The sequence below is a fragment of the Cricetulus griseus genome, chromosome 6, assembly GCF_003668045.3.
Source record: "Cricetulus griseus strain 17A/GY chromosome 6, alternate assembly CriGri-PICRH-1.0, whole genome shotgun sequence".
NCBI classification, from domain to species: Eukaryota; Metazoa; Chordata; class Mammalia; order Rodentia; family Cricetidae; genus Cricetulus; species Cricetulus griseus.
In genome coordinates this window covers 18,446,478-18,472,152 of record NC_048599.1, presented here as the reverse complement: position 1 = coordinate 18,472,152, position 25,675 = coordinate 18,446,478, and the positions used below count along the sequence as shown (strand labels likewise).

General features: G+C 39.4%; 1 protein-coding gene across 5 annotated transcripts in view; it reads right to left on the bottom strand.

Moving 5' to 3' along the window:
* Chd6 (chromodomain helicase DNA binding protein 6) overlaps window positions 1–25,675 on the bottom strand; it is a 192,164-nt gene that overhangs the window by 74,433 nt on the left and 92,056 nt on the right. For all 5 annotated transcript variants that reach the window (XM_027423516.2, XM_035446807.1, XM_027423517.2 and 2 more), the window contains 9 exons: window positions 25,516–25,602; window positions 25,160–25,294; window positions 21,093–21,214; window positions 19,179–19,422; window positions 17,813–17,989; window positions 17,179–17,322; window positions 14,103–14,358; window positions 12,724–12,934; window positions 7,981–8,176 (listed from right to left, as the gene is read on the bottom strand). In XM_027423516.2, coding sequence (XP_027279317.1) covers window positions 7,981–8,176; window positions 12,724–12,934; window positions 14,103–14,358; window positions 17,179–17,322; window positions 17,813–17,989; window positions 19,179–19,422; window positions 21,093–21,214; window positions 25,160–25,294; window positions 25,516–25,602 — 1,572 coding nt within the window. The remainder of the gene's footprint in view (window positions 1–7,980; window positions 8,177–12,723; window positions 12,935–14,102; window positions 14,359–17,178; window positions 17,323–17,812; window positions 17,990–19,178; window positions 19,423–21,092; window positions 21,215–25,159; window positions 25,295–25,515; window positions 25,603–25,675) is intronic.

Sequence of the window (25,675 nt, the reverse complement as noted above, 5' to 3'; positions counted from 1 at the left end):
TTTTTTAGCAAACATTATTATGAGTTTTTACAAAATATTGGTCAGTAATCATGACGCTATTTGATTTTTATGCCAGACATGAGTGAATAAATGCTGTTGTGATGTGACCAAGGTGTCTCTTTGCCAGAGAAAGAAGCTAGCCACAAAGAGCCCCACAATGGGCTGGAATCAGAAAGTTCATTACAGATGGATTTCTATAGTATAAAAAGTGTGTGTAGCATGAGTGCTTGTGTTAGTGTATGTACATCTATTTCCTAGTTCTGTCTGCCCAGAGCGTGTAGCAGTGGCTATACCCAGCAGTCAGCTCTAACTTTCTACTTTTATTTATTTACATATTTGAGACAGATCTCATACAATCCAGGCTAATGTCAAACCTGCTATAAAGTTCAAGGTTGGCCTTGAACTCCTGATTTTCTGTCTCCAACTCCCAAGTGCCAGATTATAGGTACATGGCATTATGTTTTGCTTCCGATCACTAAATATCTTCCTCAAATAAAAAGAACAAGGATTTGTGGAGAAATAGCCAATTCCAAGACCCTGTCTGGAAAAATGTTAATGAACTTGACTATCTTGTCCAAAAAAGAAGAAAAGCACTCAGGTGCTATGAGTGGGATATAAATAGCATGAAGGGAAACAGTGAGAATAGTGAATTATAAAATAAAATAGAAAGGTGTACTGACACACGCCTGTCGTCCTAGCTACTCAGAAGGGTTTCCTGAGCCTAGGAGCTATAGGTATGCTTGATTGATGCAGCAAGACCCCAACATAAAACAAAACAAACCATCAACAACAAAATAACAAACATTATGGTAATACTGACTGCGGGGGAATTCTGCTGATGGATGTTAATGTCAATGGGGAAAGTATGAAAATCAGTGTATTTATAAGACCCCAAAATATCTACTCACAAGACACAACTAATTTAAAAAAGTAGAAACTATTTTATATTTGAGAGGTTTATCAGACAGCATCTGAACCAAGTCAAAATCACATCACAAGCAAATGGACATGACATCAAGTGCTCCAACAGAATGCAGTGATAAGGACACTGTCAGGTCTATGATATTCTTGCCTAAAATGCATAATCTTACACCTAAGAAAAAATTGGGCAAATACAAACCGACAAGCCAAGAGAAAAATTCTAAAAAGCTCATCAGTACCTTTTAAAGTATCATGGTCATAGAAGTAAAGGAAGACAAAGGTGTTGTCACACACTAGAGGATGCTGAGGGGGCACGACTTCTGATGGAAAGTTTCTCATTCATGGGGAACTGAAGAAGTACAAAAGCCTGTGGATTCCTAGTAAAACTGTATCTGTTAATCTCTTGGTTCCAATAATTCATTATACTATGGTTGTGTAAGATGTTAACACACAGGAAGTTAGGTAAAACGTACAACCGAAAGCAGCATTTTGAGACTTTTTAAAAATTCAAAAATCAATCTGCACAAAAATGATATAAAATATTTAAAGTGCTTCTACAGTCATAAACTTAAGGTATGTTTTGAAAAGTGGGTTCTGTCACATACACTGTTTCCTAGTTCCCTCTACAGGTAACCATTTAAAAGTTATACAAACTGTTTTGTTGTTTTAGTTTTACCTTTCTTTGGTCAGGGAGACGGAGAGACAGACACAAACAGCCCATTAAAAATAAATGTTAACATTTAAGACCAGTCTAGTCTACATACTGAGTTCCAGGTCAGGCAAAATTAACACAGTGAGACCCTGTTGCACTCCCCCAATAAATAAATAAATGCTAGAAAATACACACATATATTTTTTTATTCAACAATATATTGAGATAGATTCCACAGAAGTCTATAGAGATATTCCCCTACTCTCTGTTCAAAGTTAAGTATACTATAGTTTATTTAGCTTTCTAATGATAGATATCAGAATTGGTTGATTTTTGCTGTTCTATCCTTCAGTATATTAGTGATAGCAAATCTTTGTTTTGCAGGACTGGGAGATTCAGTGCATAACTGGCAAATAAAGAAGATGATCAAAGGGCTGGCAAGATGGTTCAGTGGGTAAAGGCACTTGTCACCCACCATGCCTGATGACTTCCAAGGTCCCACAGGATAGAACCAACTCCCTCAAGTGTAGTGTCCTCTGACCTCCACTGTGGTGCACATTCCTCACCCCAATAAATAAATATAACGAAAGTTAATTAAAAAATAAAGTGATTAAGGTAAATAATATGGCTGTTAGGACACAGTGTTTCTCAACCCTCCTAATGCTGTGACCCTTTAATACACTTCCTCGTGTTGTAGTGACCCCCAACCATAAAATTACTTTCATTGCTACTTCCTAGCTGTAATTTTACTACTGTTATGAATTGTAAGTATCTGTGCTTTCTGATAGTTTTAGGTGACTTGAGAACCGCTGATCTAGAAGCTAAGTAACACTGCCTTCTAGTGGTCATTAAGCACTGACACCTTTTTTTCTCCCTTATATGGGTTTGAAGGTAACTACAAAAGAAAATTGAGTAAGTATTCTAGACACAGGTCTGGAAGAGGACTAAAACAGTCACACTATATATATGCTTTTGTAGCACACACATTCTATTTCTTATTCATGCCTAGAATCCAATTTTTATACAGGGCAGAAATGTGCCCAACTAAAGTCACTTAAACATTTACAGCAATGGTGGAGTTGTTTAACCCAACCAGGAGATGCAACAGTCTACAGGGTCATCTACAGGAGTTCTACGAGCCTATGCAAACACATCACACTTGACTGCCTTCTTTTTCCTATCTCAGACTGAGACCAAGAGGATATTAACCATATATACATGAAGGTTCATAGAACAAAAAGAAGGAATGTGGACCCTGGCCACAATGAAGATTGTCCCAGACTCCTCACCTCTAGGTTTCTTGTTAACCAAGAAAAACAAGCAGCTAAATGATGTCAGCAGACAAACATACTGCTCTCTTTCCTAAGACAATTTACCTGAAATGACAATAGGACAGTAGCTCTTGTCACATTTAAGAGTCTTGTCATTCACATGCAAACACCCATAATAAAATAAAAGCATATTGAGAGGGGGGGGAAGAGAGAAGGAGAGAGAGAGGAGGGAGGGAGGGGAGGGAGGGGAGGGGAGGGGAGGGGAGGGAGGGGAGGGGAGGAGGGAGGGGAGGAGGGGAGGGATGCTTGTTATTATATGGTCAAATGTCAAAGTATTTCTTATTTTTCTAACAGAACTCAAAACATACAAAAGAAAGGTAGAGATAAATATTCATAACAGGCCAGCAACCGCAGTAGGGCATCAGCAAGGATACAGAGTGGGAGACTCGGAGTGGGACACAGTTGGGCAGGAATGCTAAAGTCTTTCACACTGGGGGGGAAAAAAATCACAGCACTCTGATGCTCTGCATGTTTTGTAGACTCGCAATTTGTTCTTTCTTTTGATCCATCTGGGGTGAATAAAGGCCGGATGCAATGTTTTAAGAAAACAAAACAGCCACAGATCCCAGTGCTTTCAATGCAAACAAGAAGGTATATCTTAGTCACCTAGCAGTGACAAGTTATAAACTCATTCTGCCCTCATTTACTACTGTCCATCTCAAGTTCAGAGGTCAGCAAAGCATTACAGTATGCCTTTTGCAACTAGGTAAAAATGAATGGATGGTACAAAAACAAAACAACAAACAAAAACCAGTCAGCTATGATAGCTCATACCTATAATCCCAATACTCAGTTAGCTGAGGCAGGAGGATTCTAGCCTGGGCTACAGAGTGTGACCTGGAACTCAAAACGACTTAAAAATACCAAACAAAAAACCCAAACACAAAGTTGTTTTTTCTCTTTGTCAGTTCTATTATATTTTAAAAGCACATTTTCCTTAACACTTTAGATTATACTTGTTCCTTAATGAAAACTTGCACAATCACAGGTTAAAAACAACTCATAGGCCTAATTTGCAACTTACAAACTGATCACTAATTCAACCACTTTTAGCACACTGTTGAATTTCCAGACCCATTTTTCAATCCTCGGTATTATGCCGAGGCACTGACATTTTCTCCTAAGGCTCTGGGAGTCTGTACCCACAGCCTGCTTATTTGTGAAAAGAAGTAATAAGGGGCTATCTACACTGTAGGGATTGGGGAGACTAGGAGCCTGTTCTTCCTTTATCTTTGCAGGTCTACTGTTGAACCTGCATTTCCTAGCTCCAGATTTATTCCGGGGTGGGTGGGGGGGGGTAAAACATCACTCCTTACAAGGGAATTGTCCTCAGAAAACAGCACATGGATCTTCCCATTGCTTTCTTTGTATGATTTACTTCATCACTTTTTCCCCCCTAGGGGGCCTAACAGTAGTATCTTCAGCTCAATAAACATGCCAGCTAAGTCAGCAGAGTGACAGGAAGGAGTAACACATTTTTATATAGGAAGGGTACTTTGGGGGCAGCATAAAGAGAATGAAAGAGAGGCAAGGAAACACAACCAACTTTATATATTGGGACTGTAACAGTATGGTAACTTCCTGTCCTACAGGTATCATTTATGCTCATTCCTACCCTACACACTCAACCTGTTTGTTTTCTTAACATGCTCCCTTAACAACTAGGCTCAAACAACACCATCTTAAAGAATTCTTAGATCATTCTACCTAAATCAGGGTACACAACTTGCATCATCCTAGTGCTCTCAATATTATCTGATTTTCTTTATAATAAATGTTACCATATGTAACTATCTTACTCTTCCTTATTTATTGTTTCCCATCTCTTAGACATGAATGCTATATAAGAAGAGCAGCTAGTTTATTTCAGTGGTATCTCTAGTTCTTCAGCTAATGCCTGGTATATCCTATAGTTCGACATCTATTCACTGTTTACATAACAGCATTTGGTCCTGTATTTACCATTCCACTTTTTACTTTTAGAAAAGATAAAAGGTATAAGCCTCCTATTTCAGATATCTGCACACACTGTCAAGACACAGGAGTACTGCCAATAAGGTGGCAGCAGAAAAAGTAAAAGAGGAACCAGTCCCCTACCTTCCCTGGAGCAGTGTGGAGGGCTCCTAGAGTTCTACTAATGGTGACAAAAGGGGCTGTATGAGTTTCCTTTTCTCCCTTCCAAACTTCTATGAACACACAAAAGCACTGGTGTGCAAGGGGAAACGTTATGAGGAACGGAAGTGTATTTGTGCATATTAAGAGTGCACCATTCTGTAGGTAGACTCCAGTGCATCAAGCATGCTGGAACCTTGTTTCACCTCTAGACTAAGACTTGGAACTTGAACTATGCCTCAATGTATCAATATTATCTTTACAAATCCATCAATCATTTCCCAATAATCATCCAATTCCTTGCCTTTAAAGGACCCTATATTTTCTTTTTTTGTTCAGCTAGTTTGATGACACATTAAGAGAGAGAAAAAAGTAATTGCCACCAAATTATGAAACCTTAATAATAACCAATAAAACAGAAGTAGGTGGATCAGAAACAGAGAAGCTAGTCTGGAAGACCAAGAGCAAAAATTAAAACACTGACAATGACATGGGCTGTCATTGATGATTCCCTCATTCATTATGTTTTTGTGATGTTCTGGCATGCAAGCTGCCACCTTGAACCTTCTGTAGTGTTGGTCTTCTTGGTGTCTTCATTTAGGTTGAGTGTTAGAGGAAACTCACAAACCAAGAGCACTCTGAAAAACTTCAGTCTCTAACTTCAACATGTATTTCACTAATATTCTTTACCTTTTTCCAATTCTCCAGCAGTACACATCAAAAACAGCCAAAGTGTTACCTCTCTTCACATTTAATTCTGGACAGCTCAATCCATTTTCTCTGGTTGCTACTCATGTAAGTCAATTATCTTAGATGATTCCACCTCTCCACTAGGTATGGCATTCCCACTTTTTGCTTTTCTTGGTATTTACCTACTTAATTGTCAAAGATCACACGCCATTAGGAGAGGTGAGGTGAGTCCACAATGTTTGCCTTTGGCCTTAGTCTTCTAATTTTCTCTCTGGAAATTCCAGTAGGAATATACAAACTGGCCACTCATTTTCAGTTTCTCGTATTATTGTTCTCCTTGACATTTTGCCCCACAATCACTTTAATGTTGAGAAAGCATTACAAAGGAGCCCAGAACTTCATGGCTGCCAAGGGCCCATGAAGTGATCTGTCTAAGGTTTATAAATATTGGCAAAGTGACTGATGCTAAATATTTTGTGGCTTTGGGGGTTTCTGTTGCCAACTTATTTATAGCTACCACTGTAACATGAAGTTGACCAAAGATAATATAGATGGGAATGAGCTGTATTCAAATAAAACTATTAAATAAATAGATGGCAGTGATAAAGGTAATACTTTCCTTTTTTTGTTTGTTTGTTTTAAATCTTTTTTTTTTTTTTTTTAGCTGCAGGGAATTGAACCCCGGGCTTTACAGATGCTAGGCAAGTGCTCTCCCACTGACCCAGATCCCTAACCCCAAATTAGACCAAATACTAGCTTCTGCCCTTTAACTTTACTGTTCAGTACATGTTAGTTCTTCAAAAACTATTTACCATATTTTGCAACCCATATTTGATTCTAACATCCCTTCACCAGGACAAAGAGCTGACAACGAATTATTTATAATCACCAGTTTTCTCTCAAGTCAGATATTGCACATAATGCCATACAATTCACTTGGTGATAATTTATCATGGTATTTCTCCTACATCTTTGCCATACAATTCACTTGGTGATAATTTATCATGGTATTTCTCCTACATCTTAGCCAACTTTATCAATTCAATATTTAAAGCACTGGCTTTCAACTGGTAGATTGTTGTTTTTGTCACATAAAAGATTACTTAGAGACTCATTAAATGAAAAGGACAAAGTAGAATGAATTTGTGGAAGTGAGCAGATAAAGAAACCCAACCCCTCAATTTAATACCCTCTTCCTGGCATCCCTTCCCTTGCAATATCATCTAGGGTCCCTCTTAAGTTAAATGAAACAGTAGCCTCCAAACTTTCTTGATCAACAACCTATTAGATTTTGAGCCATTTATTCATCCTTCCCACCCTGCACGCTAATAATCTTAGTATTTCCAAATATTCCAAGATTTAGTATACATTAGGATGAAGTTAATCTTGAATAATAATGAATGTGAGTCTATTTTTTAATAGTTTTCCTGAGAAGTTAGAATATTTTGGCTGACTCACTACGTAATCTGGTAGATGCCACTGAGTTTATTTTGACAGAGCTTATGAACTCCAAATAGAGGCACTACTCTTTTCTTACTGTTCACTATACTTGCTTCCATTACATTTATTTATTACATTATAGTGTGTGTATGTGTGTGTGTACGAATGCATGCATAAAACACACATGTGGAGGTCACACAACAAATTGAGGGAGTTGTTCTCCTCTTCTAACCATGTGGGTCCTATGGATCAAACTCAGGTTGTCAGGCGTGGTGGCAAGCACCATCACTTGTTGAGCCATTCACTGTTTCCTACGCTTAACATGTTTTTGCAGTAATCTTTGTAAAGTCACATATGATTCAGTTTGGTTGCAATAGGAAAATAGAATCTAGAAAGCCACTAAACCAGACACATATATAAACTTCAACATACTACATCAATGGAGATGCAAACAGCATAGAAGAGTGCCTGTTGGCCATACTACAGAGTCTTCCCTCCTTTTTTCCTATTAGTTCATTTACTGCAAATGACATGCGACATCAAACAAGCTGAAGGAAAAATGCCAGATACTTACGTTTGATAATAGCAGTTCTATTATGTGTTTGTGTATCACTGGGAAAAATCACTTGTTTTGACCAGTGGGAGAGAACTAGTCTCTGATTAATGGGAAGGTTTGATTCCTACTTTTCATTTAGTTTCTTCTCCTAGCCAAATCCCTAACAGCTGACACTACAGCATGAAGCACAGAGGACGATCTATAACTAAGCCAGAATCTGTTATGACATTCTAAGAATCAAGGCAGCTAACATAAAGAGCAATCATCCTAATGGTTACCTGCAAGTCATTTTGTGGGTTCCAGTCAGAATCAAATATGATGCAGGTGTCAGCAGCTGTGAGATTGATCCCCAGGCCTCCTGCTCTGGTGCACAGAAGAAAGACAAAGCGGTCTGAGTCTGGCTTACAGAACCGGTCGATGGCTGCCTGGCGCAGGTTTCCCCGTACTCGCCCATCAATTCGCTCATACGTGTATCTGAGGGGACCCAAATGAAGGAAAGCCCAGGTGTTAATCAAGGTTCAAAGAACAATCAATCAGGAAGTTACTGCCCAATGGCCTCAAATCCTTCATTTCTTAATTTGGACCAAATGACAACAGTCTCTTAAGAAATCCCACCCACTACAGAAGAAGCAGAGCAGATTAAAATTGCATTGAGAAATTTCTTCCTTGTAAAACATTTTTTTAAAAAGCCAGTCATAAATTAAGGATGACTACAAGACTTAAATTCACCAAGTATTGATCAACAAAAAGTTGTTCTAATAATTTATTCTCTCGAATTTCCCAGTTTATACTTGGAAAGAATCTCATCCTACAATTTCCCTGGCAGAAAAGCAGATGTAAGCCTCAACTATGGATATCAGCAGTGCTCATAACTGGGGCTCAGAGTTCACTTCAGTCTCCAGCTGCTCAGGGTAATAGGAAGTGGTAAGGAGCCTGCACTGCCAGAACTTCGGTATGAAATGGCCATTTCTACCCTGTCAGGTTCTCAAAGCGTTAAGAGGTGCAGAGCAAAACCTCCCTGTGTGCAGTCAAATCATAGAAAGATGTGTTAGGAACACGAAGACTAAAGAACAAAAAGAAGACAAAGAGTAAGGTGGGAGGGCACCTGCTGACAGATAAGAAAGATTTGGACAGCGTGGTGGGGTAAAGGTAAGAGGATAAAGAACAGGAAATGAAAATGTTCAAGGGACATATTGCTACTGACCATTCAGAAAACAGAACAAAACACAGGTACACTTATGTTGGACACCATGAAATAACAGCAGTAAGTTAAGGCTTAACAGCCATCACCTTTTTTTCTTGTATCCATCTATATCCTTTCTATTTACCCCACTGACAACAAGTGAATTTACAGGGACAGTTACTGTGGCACCAAAGCTGACAAAAAATTGATAGTCAAGTACAAGTACTAAGAACATTCTGAGAAAAAGATGGAGGCTCAGTGGTTCCATGCAGAGGACCTGGGTTTGAGTCCCAACAAGGTGGTTCACAAACATCTGTAACTCTTGTTCCAGGGTATCTGACATTGTCTTCTGACCTGCCTGGGCACCAGGGATGCACATAGCACACAGACATGCTTGTAAGTAAAACTTCTGCATGCATAAAATAAAATCAATAAGCCTGAAAAACTGTTTTTAAAGAAAAAGACCAAGTCAGGCAGTGGTGGTGTATGCCTTTAATCCCAGTACTCAGACGCAGAGGCAGCCAGATCTCAGAGTTTGAGGCCAGCCTGGTCTATGGAGGTAAGTTCCAGGACAGGCTCCAAAGCCACAGAGAAACCCTGTCTCATAACAAACAAAAACCAAGTCATCTGAAAACCACCAATGCCAAGACCATGAATTGACTCAAAAAAACAAATTTCTAGACCCCAGTGAAATACCTTATAAAAGTAAAAAGACACACAATATAGGTTGATGATTCCATATGGGGATGGCTCTGAAAACAAAATTCGACAACACAGCTCTAATTTTTATATAGCAAGAGCTGTATAAAGACACCAATCAAGGAAATGCACAGGAAGAAACCTAACTGATAAAGTCTTACACTGCAACAATAAAGCAAAAAGCAACACTGAGATACTATCTTTTTCTCTTTTACTCACAAGGTAATTATTCCTACAAGTGTGTGCATAGGTTTGTTATTGTTTTCTTTTAAAATTAGAATATATCCAAGAATAACACTTTATGGAGTCACAGTAACAAATGGCAGGAGAGACTGAGACTGAGTTGTCAGAAAGGCTGAGCAAAGAGATTTTGTGACATAAGATGAAAAAGACTAAGGGGCTAGATGTATGTGATTTGTAACCAGCACAACACTGATACAAGCAAGTTCTTAGGTGTCTGCTGTGTACCAGACACTGCATCATATACTTGAGTATGCATCCCTGCACTTAATTCTCACCACAATCCTATGATGCATTTCTATCATCACCCTCACTTCCCACCTATGGAAATTTCACAACCCCAAGCTGGTAACCATCTTGAAGCCAAGATGGTTCTCATAGTAACTAACCCACATTTCAATGCTGGACAGAGAAGTTTGCTTAAGACCTAAAAAGAGAAATCAGAGACAAGTTAGGGACACTAGTAAAGTTTGAGAACTTGTAACATAACCAGAAAACATACCTAAGTATTAAAGTGGTGTGATAAAGCAATGCTATAATCTTTACTGGGCTATGGGGCAGAAGCAGCACAGAACATAGAGTGCGAAGACAGGGCTGGGATTCTATGAAACGACAGCCTCCTTCCCTTCTATGTCAACATGCAATGCTACATGAACAGAGAATAGGGTCTTTTGAAAAGACATCCCTGAGCATCAAAGAGCCAGAGGCCTGTCTATAGATCATAGTGAGGATAGAAATGGCACAGAATTCAGGAAGGAAGAAATCAACAAATAGGAGTGACAAAGCTTGGATATCACTTGGGGAGGCACAGCAAAGGTGGGTTGTCTCCATAAAGTAGAAAGCATTTGGCAGCTATAACATAAAACAGGTTTAAGAAACAGTATGTGTGCAGAATGGCAGGGACAATGATTCTCATTCTGTCACTTGTTTAGTTTTGAGAGAGTACTCTCAAAAAACAAATAGCTAAAAATGGATTATCTGAACTCTTAAATCACTCCCCACTCTCCCTTTATTTCTGAGCCAGATCTTCTGGCTATGCCCCCACTTCTGTATCAGAGTCTGGCATGAAATTAAATGAGGCCAAAACCAAACTGACAGCTGGAGCAGTAAAAACATTCAAGAACAAAGAAAACCTTGAAGGATAATAAGTTCAAATGAAGAAAGCAGATATGATAAAATTTTCCATACTAAACTTCATCAATTAGCCCTCAGTGAAACTAAATTTTGAATGAAATCCCTACAAATTAATGTGGCTCATCAAGCTGTAATTCTGAGAAATTCATATCAACAAGAAGCAGGTGGCACTCTGGAAAAACCTCTAAGGGACTGGCTGGGGGGGATGACATGTTTTTGACACAAGAGTTGTTGACCTCAGAAAGCCTGAAGGGAAATGAACAATTTTCTTGTCTGCCAGCAATAAGCAGAAACACACACACACACACACACACACACACACACGCAGAGAGAGAGAGAGAGAGAGAGAGAGAGAGAGAGAGAGAGAATGAAGAGAGTGCTCACATTTATAACCTCCATATGCATTTAACATTTTTAGTATAAAATGTGTAAGAAATAATCAGAATTGGTCATGGGACACTAGAAGCTGTGCTGTTCTGTTCACTGTATCTATAACACAGGTTTCAAAAGGAGGTTTAGATCTCATCCAAGAGAGAACAGCAGGTCTCAATAGTACTTTCCTGTGAATTTCGATCATGGTGCTCAGAGGACTTTCCTAACTTCCTAATCTAACTTTGAAGAATTATCTGTGCAATATATATTTTAATTTTTAAGGTTTAATTAACTTAACTGTTGTCATGTAAAAATGCCCAAACCATATAATTTAAAGCTTGAAGCACCCTTTTTTTTTTCACATATCAATCCCTTCTCCCTCTCCTTACCCCCAACCCCTCCTCCCCGACCCCCAACCTATCCCCCACCCTCCACTCCCCAGGCAGGGTAGGGCCCTCAACGGGGGCTCCCCAAAGTCCACCACATCATCCTAGGTCGGGCCTAGGCCCCATGTATCCAGGCCAAGAGTGCATCCCTTCACGTGGGATGGACGCTCAAATATCAAAAGTTAGCATATCCACAGCTAAGTCTGTCATTTCCTTCAGTATTCTTTCTGTGAAGTGATGGAATTTATAGGGATATAGTTTTCAAAGATGGGAACATTTGCTAAGACATTTGAGACCTACTCTGATTTAACTGCTTGAGAATGTATGTAGTGTTAACTATACTAATACCTATGATATTACAAAGTTTTATCCTTACAAGTGTATTCTTAAAACTCTATCATCATCTTCAGATCACTAGTGTATCACAGTGACAGAGAATCTAAGACACTGTGAGGAGAGCAGGGAAGTTCCTGCACAGAATCTTAGTAATCCCAACAACACCAGACTTCTCATGTGCACAAGCATGGAAGTTAGGGGAAGAAATTACGGGGCTAGAAGTAAAGAGCTGGGTGCCAGTTAGTGTCATAAAGCCTTAGATAGCCACTGAGTGGACAAACAATTTTTTCTAAGCTGCTGGCTTAAGTCTTTCAGAAACTTAAGGACGTGACACCTTCAAGGATGCACATCTCTCATACTAGACAATAAGAATGTCACAACATCAATTTCTTAGCCTTTCCTAATGCTACTGTAATTCGATTTCTTCCAACTGAAGCAAATATAAACAAGTACGGGATTTTTCTTAGGCAAAACAGCAACTCCAGTAAAGCCATGAATTTATTCCAGACAGCTACACTTGAGACTATCTGGTCCTAAGATAAACAATGGACTTTAGTCAATCTTTTAAAAGACATTCCTTTTCTCTAGTGGTGAATGTTTTGTTGCTGTTGCTGTTAAAGAAATGCACCGCCTATAGTGCTGGGTGAGAGTGCTGACAGAGGACAGCTCACCTCCTCTGGATGAGATAATCTTCCAGGATGTCAAGACAGCGCACCATCTGAGAGAAGATGAGCACTTTGTGGCCACCTGCGATCAGCTTGGGGAGCAGCTTGTCAATCAGCACCAGCTTCCCAGCTGCTTGGATCATAGCCTGCAGCTGGAAGTCAGAGGCCTCAGAGCTGTGGGCTTTCCGGAAATCTTCTAGAATCTTTTCCTCTGCCCCTGAAAAATAATGCACAAAACTATTGTTGAATAAGATGTGATTAAAGATGTTCTTTGTTTTGAAGATTTTGGGGAAATAAAGAAAATCCTAACTCCTAGACCAGCTGTCAGATTCTGGGTCTGTACCCTTAGCAGTCACTTAGTTGCCTTGCTTTCCTGAGAACACTCTCTAGGGAATTCAAAGTCTGAGATGCTAAGGTCTAACCCAACTTACTCAGGTAAAGAAAATTAGGATTAACAAAAGTCATACTACTACCAGAATTTTCAAAAAACTCCAAAACCAAAGCAAATACCCAAACCTTGGGCTACAGAGATAGTTCAGTTGGCAAGACCTGTGTTCAATCCTCAGTACCACATAAAAAGAAGGGTAGCAGACACCTGTGATCCCATCATAGGGGAGGAGGTAGAGAAAGGATACCTGGGGCTTCCTAGACAGTCATTCTAGCTGGATTGGTGAATTCTTGATTCAGTAAAAGACCCTATCTCAAAAATAAGGTGCAGAGTGATTGAGGAGGACACTTTATGTTGACCTCTGCCTTACACCTACATACATACACACACACACACAACACATATACACATACATACATACCCCACTTCCATACCTTCTCCAATTAGTCAGAGTGACTAATATGACTGAATACATACGCACACTTTTAACACATTGTTGCATCATCATTCATTCAAGTAAGTAACACATTTCTCTATTTCAAATGGAAAGTTTGGGTTAGATTATGGGTCATAAGGTCAGCAAACTGATGGCTAATGCCCACTCTCTGTCAGGCAGGTCTATAGAAGCCCCGCAGAAGCAGAATTTGTACAAATTAGAGCCTTCATCCCTCTTTGATCCTCTGTTCTATACAAAAATAAGTTCTAGTACAGTGGTTCTCAACCCCCTTGGGGTTGCGTATCAGATATACTGCATATTAGATATTTACATTCCAATTCACAATAGCAAAATTAGTCATGAAGTAGTAACAAAATAATTTTGTGGTTGGAAGTCACCACAACATGAGGAACTGTATAAAAGGGTGGTAGCATTAGGAAGGTTAAGAACCACTGAGCCAGTGTTTAAGAGAGCTTAGCACATAAGGCCTTTGCTCATCACTGGCTTTCAGCAGAGGCCCATGCCTGTCCTGAGTTACTGCTCTCTATTGCCCTGACTCACCATTGATTAGGTAGGGGTGGTTACAGCATTTCCTCAGCTCCATCATAGTATTGATAAGATTGGGCATGTTGTGCTGATTTGCGCCTTTGGTCAGGAAGGAAAAGTTTTTCTCCAGGATGGCACGGTAGTACTTTTTCTGGATATTGGTCAGTTCTACTTCGATGATGGTCTCTTGCTTGGGAGCAAGGTTCTTTTCCACATCATCTTTCAGGCGCCGAAGCATCATTGGTTTTAGGATGGACTGCAATTTCTTTACCTGTTTAGGAAAAGGATAGACATTTATCTGCCCCAGTCTGAACTAAATGATCACTATGGTATCTCAACATTCACTATAATCTCTTCATGTCATCACAGTATTGAGGTCATAAAAATGACATCAAGTGGGGAGCTTATAATAATATCTGGAGGAAAAAGGGATCTGGTTTCAATCCACAAATTATCAAGAACCTTTGTGGCAACCTCTCAATAAGATAAAAAGGGAGAAGGAAGAGAGATGTATTCTCTACGATGGAGGAAACAAAGCTTGTTTTTTTCCTAACACACACACACACACACACACACACACACACACACACACACAGAAGTTTTATGAAGAATATTTTGTCTTGTTGGATGGTACAAGTGATACATTAAGATGGAAGACTGAGATGCCGAAAAGGACAGAGTTAAGAACTACAGGCAGTTTGAAATGGAGTTATCCTATGCCTTTTAAGTGACAGCAGCAGTATTTGTGTTTAGAAGTAGGAGTGTGTTAGTGTGTATAATAATGTCATGGAAGCTGTCATATTTGGTTCATTTCAAGCCTGGCAGTGTTTTTTGCTATAATCTGGCTATTCGTCTAAGAGACCACACCTATACAAAGATCGCATTCACTAGACTGAACCAAGAAGGTAATCCATTCGCTCTTCCAGGAAGACAATGAGAGTGTAGGTGAATCAAAGGCAAAGCACGAGTTAATCTACATAAAGCTCAAGTGTGATACCAGTAAGATCAACCCTGATGATAGTAAAATAAGGACATGAGAGCCCAAAAGAAATTAAGTTCTAAAGTTGGGAAGGGCTAGCTGTTCAGTGTTTCTAAAATGGGCAGGATTTGCTGCAGCACTGCTTCCTGAAGAAACACAGCACCACTTGTGGGGTAGATAAGGACAGATACTTACTGAAACAGGCGTTAGACGATGATGAACATGCTTTGGTTGGAAATAGACACTTTTGAGAACTTACATGAATTGTGTTTTAAAATATAACATTTCTTCTTTATAAAATAAGTAGACTGATGACTACCAGAGAGTGGGTTTGGGAGATGTTGGTCAAAGGTCTCAAAATTTTAGATAGAACAAAGTCAAGAGAGCTACTGTACAACATGGTAACTATAATTAACAACAATGTATTCTTGAGGACTGCTGTGAGAGTGGATTTTGAGTATTCTCACCACAAAAAGATGATAATGTAATGCATAGATTAAGTAGTTTGATTCAGCTATTCTACTTTGTATACATATTTCAAAACCTATTGTATATAAAATGCATACACAATTTTGTGTCAATTAAAAAGATATAATTAAAAAATTCAAAATAAATCAGCTAATGTATTTTTTTTCTAATACCACGTTTAAACCTAACTTTTTTTCACCTTAATTTTACTATCCAAAGGCATTTAGGAATCTTGTTCCCCCAATGGGTAAAGAACTACTACATAAGAGCCTAAAGAGAAAAACATTGCTAGCTAATTGTTAAAGTTGGGACAAATGTCAATCTGCAACATGCTGGGTTCAGCTTTTGCCCTTCGCTTGGTTCATACCTGAATCATTTAGAGTATACTATATGCCAGACACTTTGCTGGTCAATACAACAAACAACTTTGGAGAAGATGTGGGCCTTGTCCTCAAGGAGATCATTGTCTAGGAAGAAGAAAAAATGCATACCACAAATTAAGTGCAATGGGAGAAGAGGATGCATTTCCAATGGTCCAAAAATGGAGAGTGGGTTGGAACTGGCTTTTGAAGGATCAACAGATATTGAAATGCAGAGGAGGAGAATTACATGTGATTTTTTCCACTGTTTTCAATGAATTGCATGAAGCGTAAAAGCAACAGATTGGAACCAGAGTATATTTACATCAGTTAGTGGTAGTCTTAAACCTTTTTGGTCCCCAAATTTTTGCAACAACACACTTATGCACAGTTGCTAGATCAATTAGCAGAACTAAGTCTTTCTTAAAATAAAAGCCTTGTCAGACTCCTATTACCTTCTTGCTCTTCATTTCAAGATCTTCTCTGATTTTACTTTGTATTTAAAACTGTTTCAGCCCAACCAGATGATCTGTCACTACTGTGTGAATTTCATGGCTCTGATTATTCTGAGCTCCCCCTCCCATGTAAAGTAGTCACTCTTCTTTCTTCACCTTTGTTAACTTACCCTCAAAAGATTCTTAAATTGTACCCTCTCCCTTGCCATTCCAGATTCTTAATGGTTATGATCTTTCCTTTTATATTCCCAACTCTTATTTGTTCCTCTTACAGCATTTAAACTTGTCTGCATATTTTTTAATTCCTAGTAGAGATTTCTATCAACAATAGATGAATATTAATATTGTTTTAAATTGGACCCAATAGACTAGACAGTACTAGATCTTCAGATGCTGGAGAATTACAGGTAATCAGGACAAAATTAGAATTATCAGTTACTCCACATATGTGATTGCCTTCTTTTCTAACACTGTAATGTATAACCAACAAGAGTGGCCCTGGAAACATGCTGCAGACTATGGAGCAGAAAGATGAAGGAATGAGGGAAGCAGAAGACAACAGCCTGCTCCTGAGGCCAGAGCTACAGACATCACCGAATGCACAAGGGCATTCAATGAAGCAGGAGGCCAAGTCAGTCCTATTAGCAATAAGAACTGCTAGTAATCAGGTGCCTTCCTCAACATAAACAAATATACGAATCAAAGGAGGCAATGCTCATTTTACAAGAAAGTAGGAACTTTAAAAAAAATCCTGTCCCCATAATGACTTGCATTTTCCTTAATTTGAAGGGAACCACCACACTGTCTCTATCCTTTAGGCCCCCAATTACCTGTTCTTCTGTTTTGAGATCACCAAACTCCTCTAAGAAAGCAGTCTCTGAAGGAAACTGCGAGGGTTCCAGAAAGTTAAGCAAACTGAAGAGCTCTTCCACTGAGTTCTGCAAAGGTGTTCCTGTGAGCAGCACTTTGTGTTCCTGTAAAAATCAAAAATAGATTGTGAACCACGTTGGAGCCACAAAACAGTGCATGTCTGTGGTGAAAAATTAGACAGGGCATTTGTGCTAAATTTGGGGGTGAATCTTTAATGAAAAGGTTGGGTGGTGATGGTGTAAATGAGTCGTCATTCACAGGTCAACTCTCCTCTGATATCAACAACTGCAGCAGCAATTTCATGGTAACCAGAGCAGCCATTCTTTCAGTCTGAATCATTAGGTGCCTGCCTACCCTGTCCCTACAGTCGTGCTAAGACTACCATCTCTAGTACCAGTTCATTCAGGGATCCAGAAACAAACTGCAAACATCTCATGTTTTCAGGTTACAAATTTCAAGGAATTTTAGCACTTTCTAGGTCCCTCTGGGAATCAATTGTGGCAAAAAAGATGTGCAGAAGGCCATGGGATGCTCCCTCCACTTGGAATAGAAAGAATTTATGTTTCTTTATGTAGAATGCTAGCTAGTTCTCACCAGGGCCATGAGCTTTAGCCCCTCCAGAAGTTTGCAGTTCCTGTTCTTCAATCTGTGGGCCTCATCAATTATCACACAGCTCCAGTGGATCTTCTTCAGCTCTGGGCAATCTGCCAGGATCATCTCAAATGTTGTGATGACGACATGGAACTTGAAGACTCCTGAAAGGGGGTTTCCCTGAGGGTAACACAAAGCAAAGCAGAGCTTTACACCATGGCACTGAATTCTATTAGGGAATAGAATATTGAGAGTGGACAGCACAGTTCAATGACAGATGAGAAGCCAACATGCCCTGTCTCCTCTTACATGAGAAAGGAGAAAACATAAGAATGAATCAACCACTTAGACAAGAGAAGACCTCAAAACATCAAGGAAACAAATTTTGAGTCAGTTTCTTCCCCATGAAGGAAAGAAAGATGAAGGACAATAAGGGAACTTGTAGTTTCTGAATCATGATGCTAAGGAAAGCAGCCAAGATGGCTCATGCATTATCTCCAGCCTGGAATCCGGGAAACCCTCTGCTACCTTTCAGACTTATATTATTTTACCCTATAATTCAGGTTCTAGCACAGCCTCTAACAGCACTGTGCACATACCTGGTGAAGTGCTGTTAGACAGGCTACACCTTCATCTGTTGTCTGTCTAGATGCCATGATCACATCTCACGATCAGACCTGCCTAATGTTAAAGCAATATAAAATTTCTGCCCACATTATTTGCCTACATAATCTGAGCCCCTGGTTTTCCTCTGACTGATCATTAGATTTTTACTTGAATTACAAAACCACTGCCTGGTGAAAGTACAGAACCATACTCAGTAAACTGATTACATACAACAAAAATATAGAAAATAAACTTGTGTTTTCAACATTAAACTCATTTTTATCATTCCCTATCCAATCTGTTCATTTCATCTACAAATTCCCTGGGCTTAAATTCTAAACACTATACACTTTCTAAAAAAATAAATAAAAATTTTTGAGACAGGGTTTTGGCTGGCCTCAAACTCAAGAGATGTGCTTGCCTCTGCCTCCCAAAGGATGGGATTAATGAAGTGTTTCATCATGGCTGGCCCATATACTTCTTATTTTCCTTACTGACTACACAGTAGTAGTTAAGACAAAACCTGCACACATAAGCAACTTCATAGGCTAGCCAATAAATCAAGTTTTCAGTGTCCTAAAAAGGATCTCCCGTGAATCTATCTCATAGGGATAAGAAACCATCTCTTAACCTGTGTTTTATCACAGTTTTACACAAAATACCAGGATGAGCAAGAAGACAGCCTCAGCAATACTGCACAAATGGCAGAAAGGCTGTTGTGAAGTCAGGAGTCTCTGGATCTTCTGGTTCAGGTGAGGCTCACCTGTGCATCTCGGTACACCATTTCATACTGCTGAATCATCTGTCTGCTGATCTGGCTGCCATGATACACAATAGCATTCATCTCCGTCCATGTCCGGAATTCTCGCTCCCAGTTAGTGATGGTGGAAAGAGGGGCGATGATGAGAAAAGGGCCATGGATTCCCCTGACGAATATTTCTGAAAGGAATGTGATGGACTGGATGGTTTTCCCTAGGCCCATTTCGTCTGCCAAAATACAGTTTTTTCTGCAGAGGGTAAGAAGTATGAGTAATTCATTACCAATACAGGAAATTAAAGAGGTTAGTGTCAACTAAAACTCCGATCTTTGAGGTTAGTGAAGGCTTTATAATTTTGCAGTGATGAAACTAAGGGTAGTTTTAGAATTATTCATACTTTGCCTATGCCAACTTATGAAAAAATTTATAAAACAAAGCTATTAGAATAAAAAATGAAAAACTATAAAACAATGTTAGGACAAAGGGAAAATGTCTATCTATAACCTAAGGTGAACAATTTTACATTTTAATTTTTAAGGTTAGCATACACACCATTGCGTTTTCTCTCATATATTATGATTACACTTGGATCCTTCTTGCCCCCAGCCCCATGCTGCTCTCCCTTCTCCCTACAGAGTCCTTCTTTTCTGTTTCCATGTCACACAAGTTCAACTGTACTCTTATTCCTCCGTTCTCCCCTAAGACCTCATCCTTCCCTCTCATAGTTCCTTTTCTATATCCTGGTCAGTCAGTCTCTCTCTCCGTCTCTCCCTCTCTCCCCCCTCCCTCTCCCTCCCTCTCTCTCTCTCTCTCTCTCTCTCTCTCTCTCTCTCTCTCTCTCTCTCACACACACACACACACACACACACACACACACACACACACACACACGAACCTGATCTTCAATTTACATGAGCAAATACCTATCTTTGTCTAAGACAGTTTTTAGAACTTCAAATTTCCTAGAAACCAAGGTAAAGATGGGAATCCCACTGTGTAGTCTTTGCATGTTATTAAAGGGCAAAATTTTAAGCTATATAACATTGTCATTAAAGAGTAAAGAAACTGCTATCTGGTGATCAGAAGCAAAAGTGGTGGTCCTGGAAGAGGTGTGACCACAACTGGTCTCACCCGCTCACTGTTCAGATGTATGACCCAACACCCTGCTCATTTAGTTGGGTAAGTTATGCTCTGGGTCACAGAGTAAGGAGCAGAGGCTTCACTAGACTATCAGAACACCAGAGTCCCTTCTAAGTGTGCTTTGCATTACAATGCATTAACTTAAAAATATCCAATGTGGTATAATGTCCTGTCTTATGAAATTCTCAAATTTCATCTGGTTCCTCTAGATTCTACCACGCACTAGAATACAAGTAACTTACAGCTGAGTATTACTGCACAAATCTAGCACATCTGTGGCACCAAACAATTAGCAGAGTGAGCCTAGAATCTACACCTTTCATGGACTTTCAATTGAGGAGTGAAGTGACAGGTGTAAAGATTTAGGAGGTGTGGTGGCACATAACTATCATTCTAGTACTTGGGAGGAAAAAGTAGAGGTCAGGAGTTCCAGGTTTTCTTAGTCTAAAAACTGAAATCTGAGGCCACCTGGCCACACAAGACCCTGTATCAAAACACTAAAACCCAGACAGACAAACAATGCCCCCCCCCCCAGGATCTTAGTTTTATTCCTCCTATCCTTTTGATCAGACCATGCTCCTCTGTCAACACACATTCAATGATATTGACTTATTTCTCATTTTGTTGAGGAAACAACATAAAAATAAAAGTTTTGGAATGATTCCAAACTGGGAGCAGTGCTGCTCTTAGCATTCCTCTAAGTCTAACTCAACATACCTCAGGCTAAAGCAACAAAACACCTGCAGCGTGTGAACACAGGCTGGCTCAAGGTCCCTCACCTGTTGTACCAATTGAAAAGAAGCCAGTTCATCCCCTCCAGTTGGTACTCCCGCAGTCGGTTACTGTTCTTATACTCACGAGAAGTCTCCAGCTTCTGCCAAGCATCAGAAGCAGGTCGCTCCTAGAGAGGAAGCAGAGAGCACAGTGTACAGAAAGGTGTTAGAAACCAAACATGGAAAACCATGGGCAAGCTAGCAAATCCCAATGCTGCTGGGGGGGGGGGGGCTCGGCTCAAACTGCCAAATTTTCTAAATTTTGCCAGATTATGAATACTTTTGTAAAGTTTACAAACAGTAACAGAACAACTTAATATCTAGTGTCAAACATCGTTGCCAGGCTCTTAGATGCCATTCTCATCTACACTTTAATTTTCTGACAAGCTAGGATTAGTTGGGCTTTATGGTTTCTCTAATGGAATTTCGTTTTTGCTTGTTTGTGTCTCCTGTGTCAGCTCAGGAAAGGACAATGGGTAAAACACTGTGTCAATTAGTTTCTAAAGTTAGCACAATAAGAAAAACTCTTTATAATCAAATTACAAATTCTATAATCCCCCTTAAACAAAATAAAGGCTTATTTGTTTTTGTTTGTTTGTTTTTGGTTTTTCCAGAGAGGGTTTCTCTGTGTAGCTCTGGCTGTCCTGGAACTCACTCTGTAGACCAGGCTGGCCTTGAACTCACAGAGATCTACCTGCCTCTGCCTCTGCCTCCCAAGTGCTGGGATTAAAGACAGGTGCCACTATTGCCTGGCCAAGTGTTCTCATTCTTTTATTTTTCCATATGAAATACCAGTTTCTAAAACCCAGTCATCTTGTGATACAAATGAGATGCCACATTATTATATATGAAGTTAAAAAAAGATTTGTTGCTTTAAAAACCAGATGTGCATATGTATGTGTGTGTGCTTATGTGCCCACGGGTGTCCAGAGGAGGGTGTAAGATCTCCTGAAGCTGCAGTTACAGGTGGTTGTGAGTTGCTGGTTCTCTACAAAAGTAGTACGGATCATAAGCCTTCTTCCAGCCCCTTATATATTGTTTCAAAATAACCATGCAGCTCTATCTAGACTGCTCATTCTTTTTCCATATACTGTTTGTCTAGAACTGCAATAAAACCACATTTTTAATCACTGAAGGTATGTATCTGACAGGGAATTATTTTTCAAAATGGCCTTTGCTGAGGGTTTAGAAATGGCTTACTGGGTGAAGTGCTTGCCATGTAAGCTTGAACACCTGGATTTGGATCATTAGTATACCCACAAAATACCAGGCATGGCCATGCACAACTTACATGCCAGTGCCTGGTGAGGAGGGGTGGGACAGAGATGGGTGGACCTTTGGAGATCGTTGGTCAGCAGTTTAGCTAAGTGGTAAGCTTGCCTCCGCTCCCATTAAATGATAAGTATTGAAAAACAATAGAGGAAGATATTATATGTGCACATATACACATAAAATGCCTCTGGGACTGTATCTTACTATTCTGTATAATTTTAAAATCAAATTCAATTAAAATGACAGTACTTACTTATTTGGGAGACTACCTAAATCTTTATTGAGCTTCCATATCCACAAATTTTATTTATTTATGCTTTATTTTTCTTATTTACACAGTCACAACTTTTTACCTTACAGAAAATTGAGTATCTAAAGTGACATTTAAGATCTTAAGAAAAACTCTTACCTGTCAGAAATGAGGATACTAGATTTTTGGTTTTTTTCATACAATTTTAGTCTTTTGTAATTTTACTTTGAATTACTATAATAAAGTTTATACCTAAAATATGTTGTTAACTAGAGCTAAGCCATGTCATGTGATATTTGAAAAATAACTTCCATTATGTCACTTATACTTGGAGTTAAGATTTCCATGACCTTCCAGAAAAACAGACTGGACAACTCACTTAGAGATTAATTCAGCTGTGTTAGACTAAGCACTTTGAAATGGGACTGTGAATGCTAGCAACAGCACATAGTTATAGGTGTTTTTAGAAATAAAAGAGGAAAACTTATCATGTGTAGGGAGAAATCCTGTTTAGAGGTACTGCTGACCATGCCCGCTTGGGGCCGGTCACAGGTGCCCTGACAAAAGTAGCAAGGGTCTAAAGAAGCAGAGAGCCGGGCAGTGGTGGCACACGCCTTTAATCCCAGCACTCGGGAGGCAGAGGCAGGTGGATCTCTGTGAGTTTGAGACCAGCCTAGTCTACAAGAGCTAGTTCCAGGACAGCCTCCAAAGCCACAGAGAAACCCTGTCTCAAAAAAACAAAAAAACAAAACAAAACAAACAAAAACCAAAATAAAGAAGCAGAGAGGAGCGCACGAGGGTCCTTTTTCTCTCTTCCGCCTGGCTGAGCAGACTAGAAGGCATCTTGTGCAAACCTGGTCACTGGCTACCTCGAGTGAGTACTATCACTTAATAAACTACCTGTTTCTATCTAGTTCTGACTCCACATTGCGTTCGGCCAATGTGTTTTCTTTTTATAGAAAAGGCACTGAACAAAGACATCCCTGTACTAAGCAGCTACTCTGTTCCTTTCACAGAAATCACTGTCCTAGTCACCAAGACAGGTAAGGTTTAAACTTCACCACCTAGAGCAAGAGGCCGTTAGCAAAAAGTACTATTTTTTAATGTAATTTACCTTTATGTATAATAAGATGATTTAAGAGCCCTTTAGCAAAAAGTACTATTTTCAATGTAATTTGCCTTTATGTATAAAAAGACAGACTTAATTATATTTTTAGCATCTATTTCAGTTTAGAATTTTTGAGATAAAATTTCAAAATGCACATTTTCAGTATGAACAGATAAACAGCAAAAAGGGACGTGTATAAAAGGATACTGTGGCTCACTGAGAGAACTTCGACACAACCACACACATGCAAACTAGTGCAGGATAATGAAATCATCTGACAACACCTGAGAATTCCTCTTTCCTGCCAAAGACATAGTGAGGTTGAGAGCTGTGCTGAGAGAACAGGTTGGGATTCTGATGACTTGTAGATGGCAAATTAGCCTCAGTATGACATCTGCTCCCATAATGCTTTGTTTTTGTATCATGCTTCTCACCACAATTAGTGGGTGCTGTATTTCTCCATGTACATGTACTCTTTTCATTGGTCAGGGCCTGTACATTGTTTTATGGTACCACACACACATCAACTTTTAACATGATAGATATATATGGCAAATTAAAAGCAGACAAGAGTATATATGAGAGGACTGAAACCATTTAGACAACACACTGTGTACTGTGTGAGTTTCTAATCACAAGTCTGCATCTTCAGATGTTTCTACATAGTTTCATTGCCATAACACCAAAAACAAACACTACTCTTAAAAGGACACTGATAGGGAGCTACACTTAATCTAGTCTTCCTAGTCCCATCAACAATGCAAAACTTAGATGCAAAATTATGTAACTAGATAGTTTTATATAAAAATAGCAATGTTTTTTTAAAAACAGAAACAGATCACAAAAACCTACAGTCACCTTCTTTAACAATTGATCTTCCCAAGTTACTTCTACCCTAACAAGGCTCTGATTCCAATTCTGCCTCTTTTTAATTGCTGGTACTCCATGTACAAATGACCCAGAATCAGAAAAGCAAACAACAAACCTAGCTCAAAATTCTGTACCTTCTCCTTGATGTTCCAGAGATCTATTAAGAACCATTAAGAACTAATCATCTTAATATTCTAGTAGAGTAGTGGTAGGGGGCTACAAAGAAAAAAGGACCACCAAGGGAACAAGAGATTCAAAATAGGGAGTAGGAAAAACACTACACAGAGGTTTCGCCCCCATCTTTCTTCTGCATTCCATGTTACTGGTGCCAAAGGACAGGTGCACACCAAGAATTCTAAGCCTTTACCCAAGCTCCTTAAATGTTACACACACTCAAACAGAGTTCAGAGCCAAGTGCTGATCAGGATGCGGATGAAGTTTGTCAAGGGGAGGGAGCATCAAAAGTAAGATACTTCAAAAGCCATTTGGGAACAAGTCAAATATGCATCATACTTTCTAAGTTCAAAATTTATATATTGCAAAAAGTGTCAGACAGATACACAGATATATTACCACGTGCTTAACTTCAGGGAGAATTTGTAGAGATTCAAATTCTTTAACTTTTGCAGGATCCACATCTTCTTCTAATTCCCATGTGCTTTCTTCATATGGCAGGGAGCACCACTTCACCAGGTAATGTGTTACTTCCTGTTGGGAAAATAACAAGAAACTTGGTAGTCAATCATTCTTTGCCAATCCCTGAAAAGCTACCCTGCACGAGAACACATGAATGCCACTAGAACAAAAACTGTTTATTGACAAGGTAGAGGGTGTGTGTGTGTGTGTGTGTGTGTGTGTGTGTGTGTGTGTGTGTGTGTGTGTGTGAGAAGGAATGGTGTTTTATGAAAGGAAAATGGCAACACACCTACCTCCCCTGTTTCTGCATCCTTGGTGTGGGCCACCTCTAAGATACGATCAATTTCTATATAGTCTGGGTTGAACAAGTCTTCATCAGGCTGAGGCAAACAGAATACAGTTAATATGTGTAGCTTTCTCCCCTCAACTCTTAACATCCAGGTTTTATTTTTA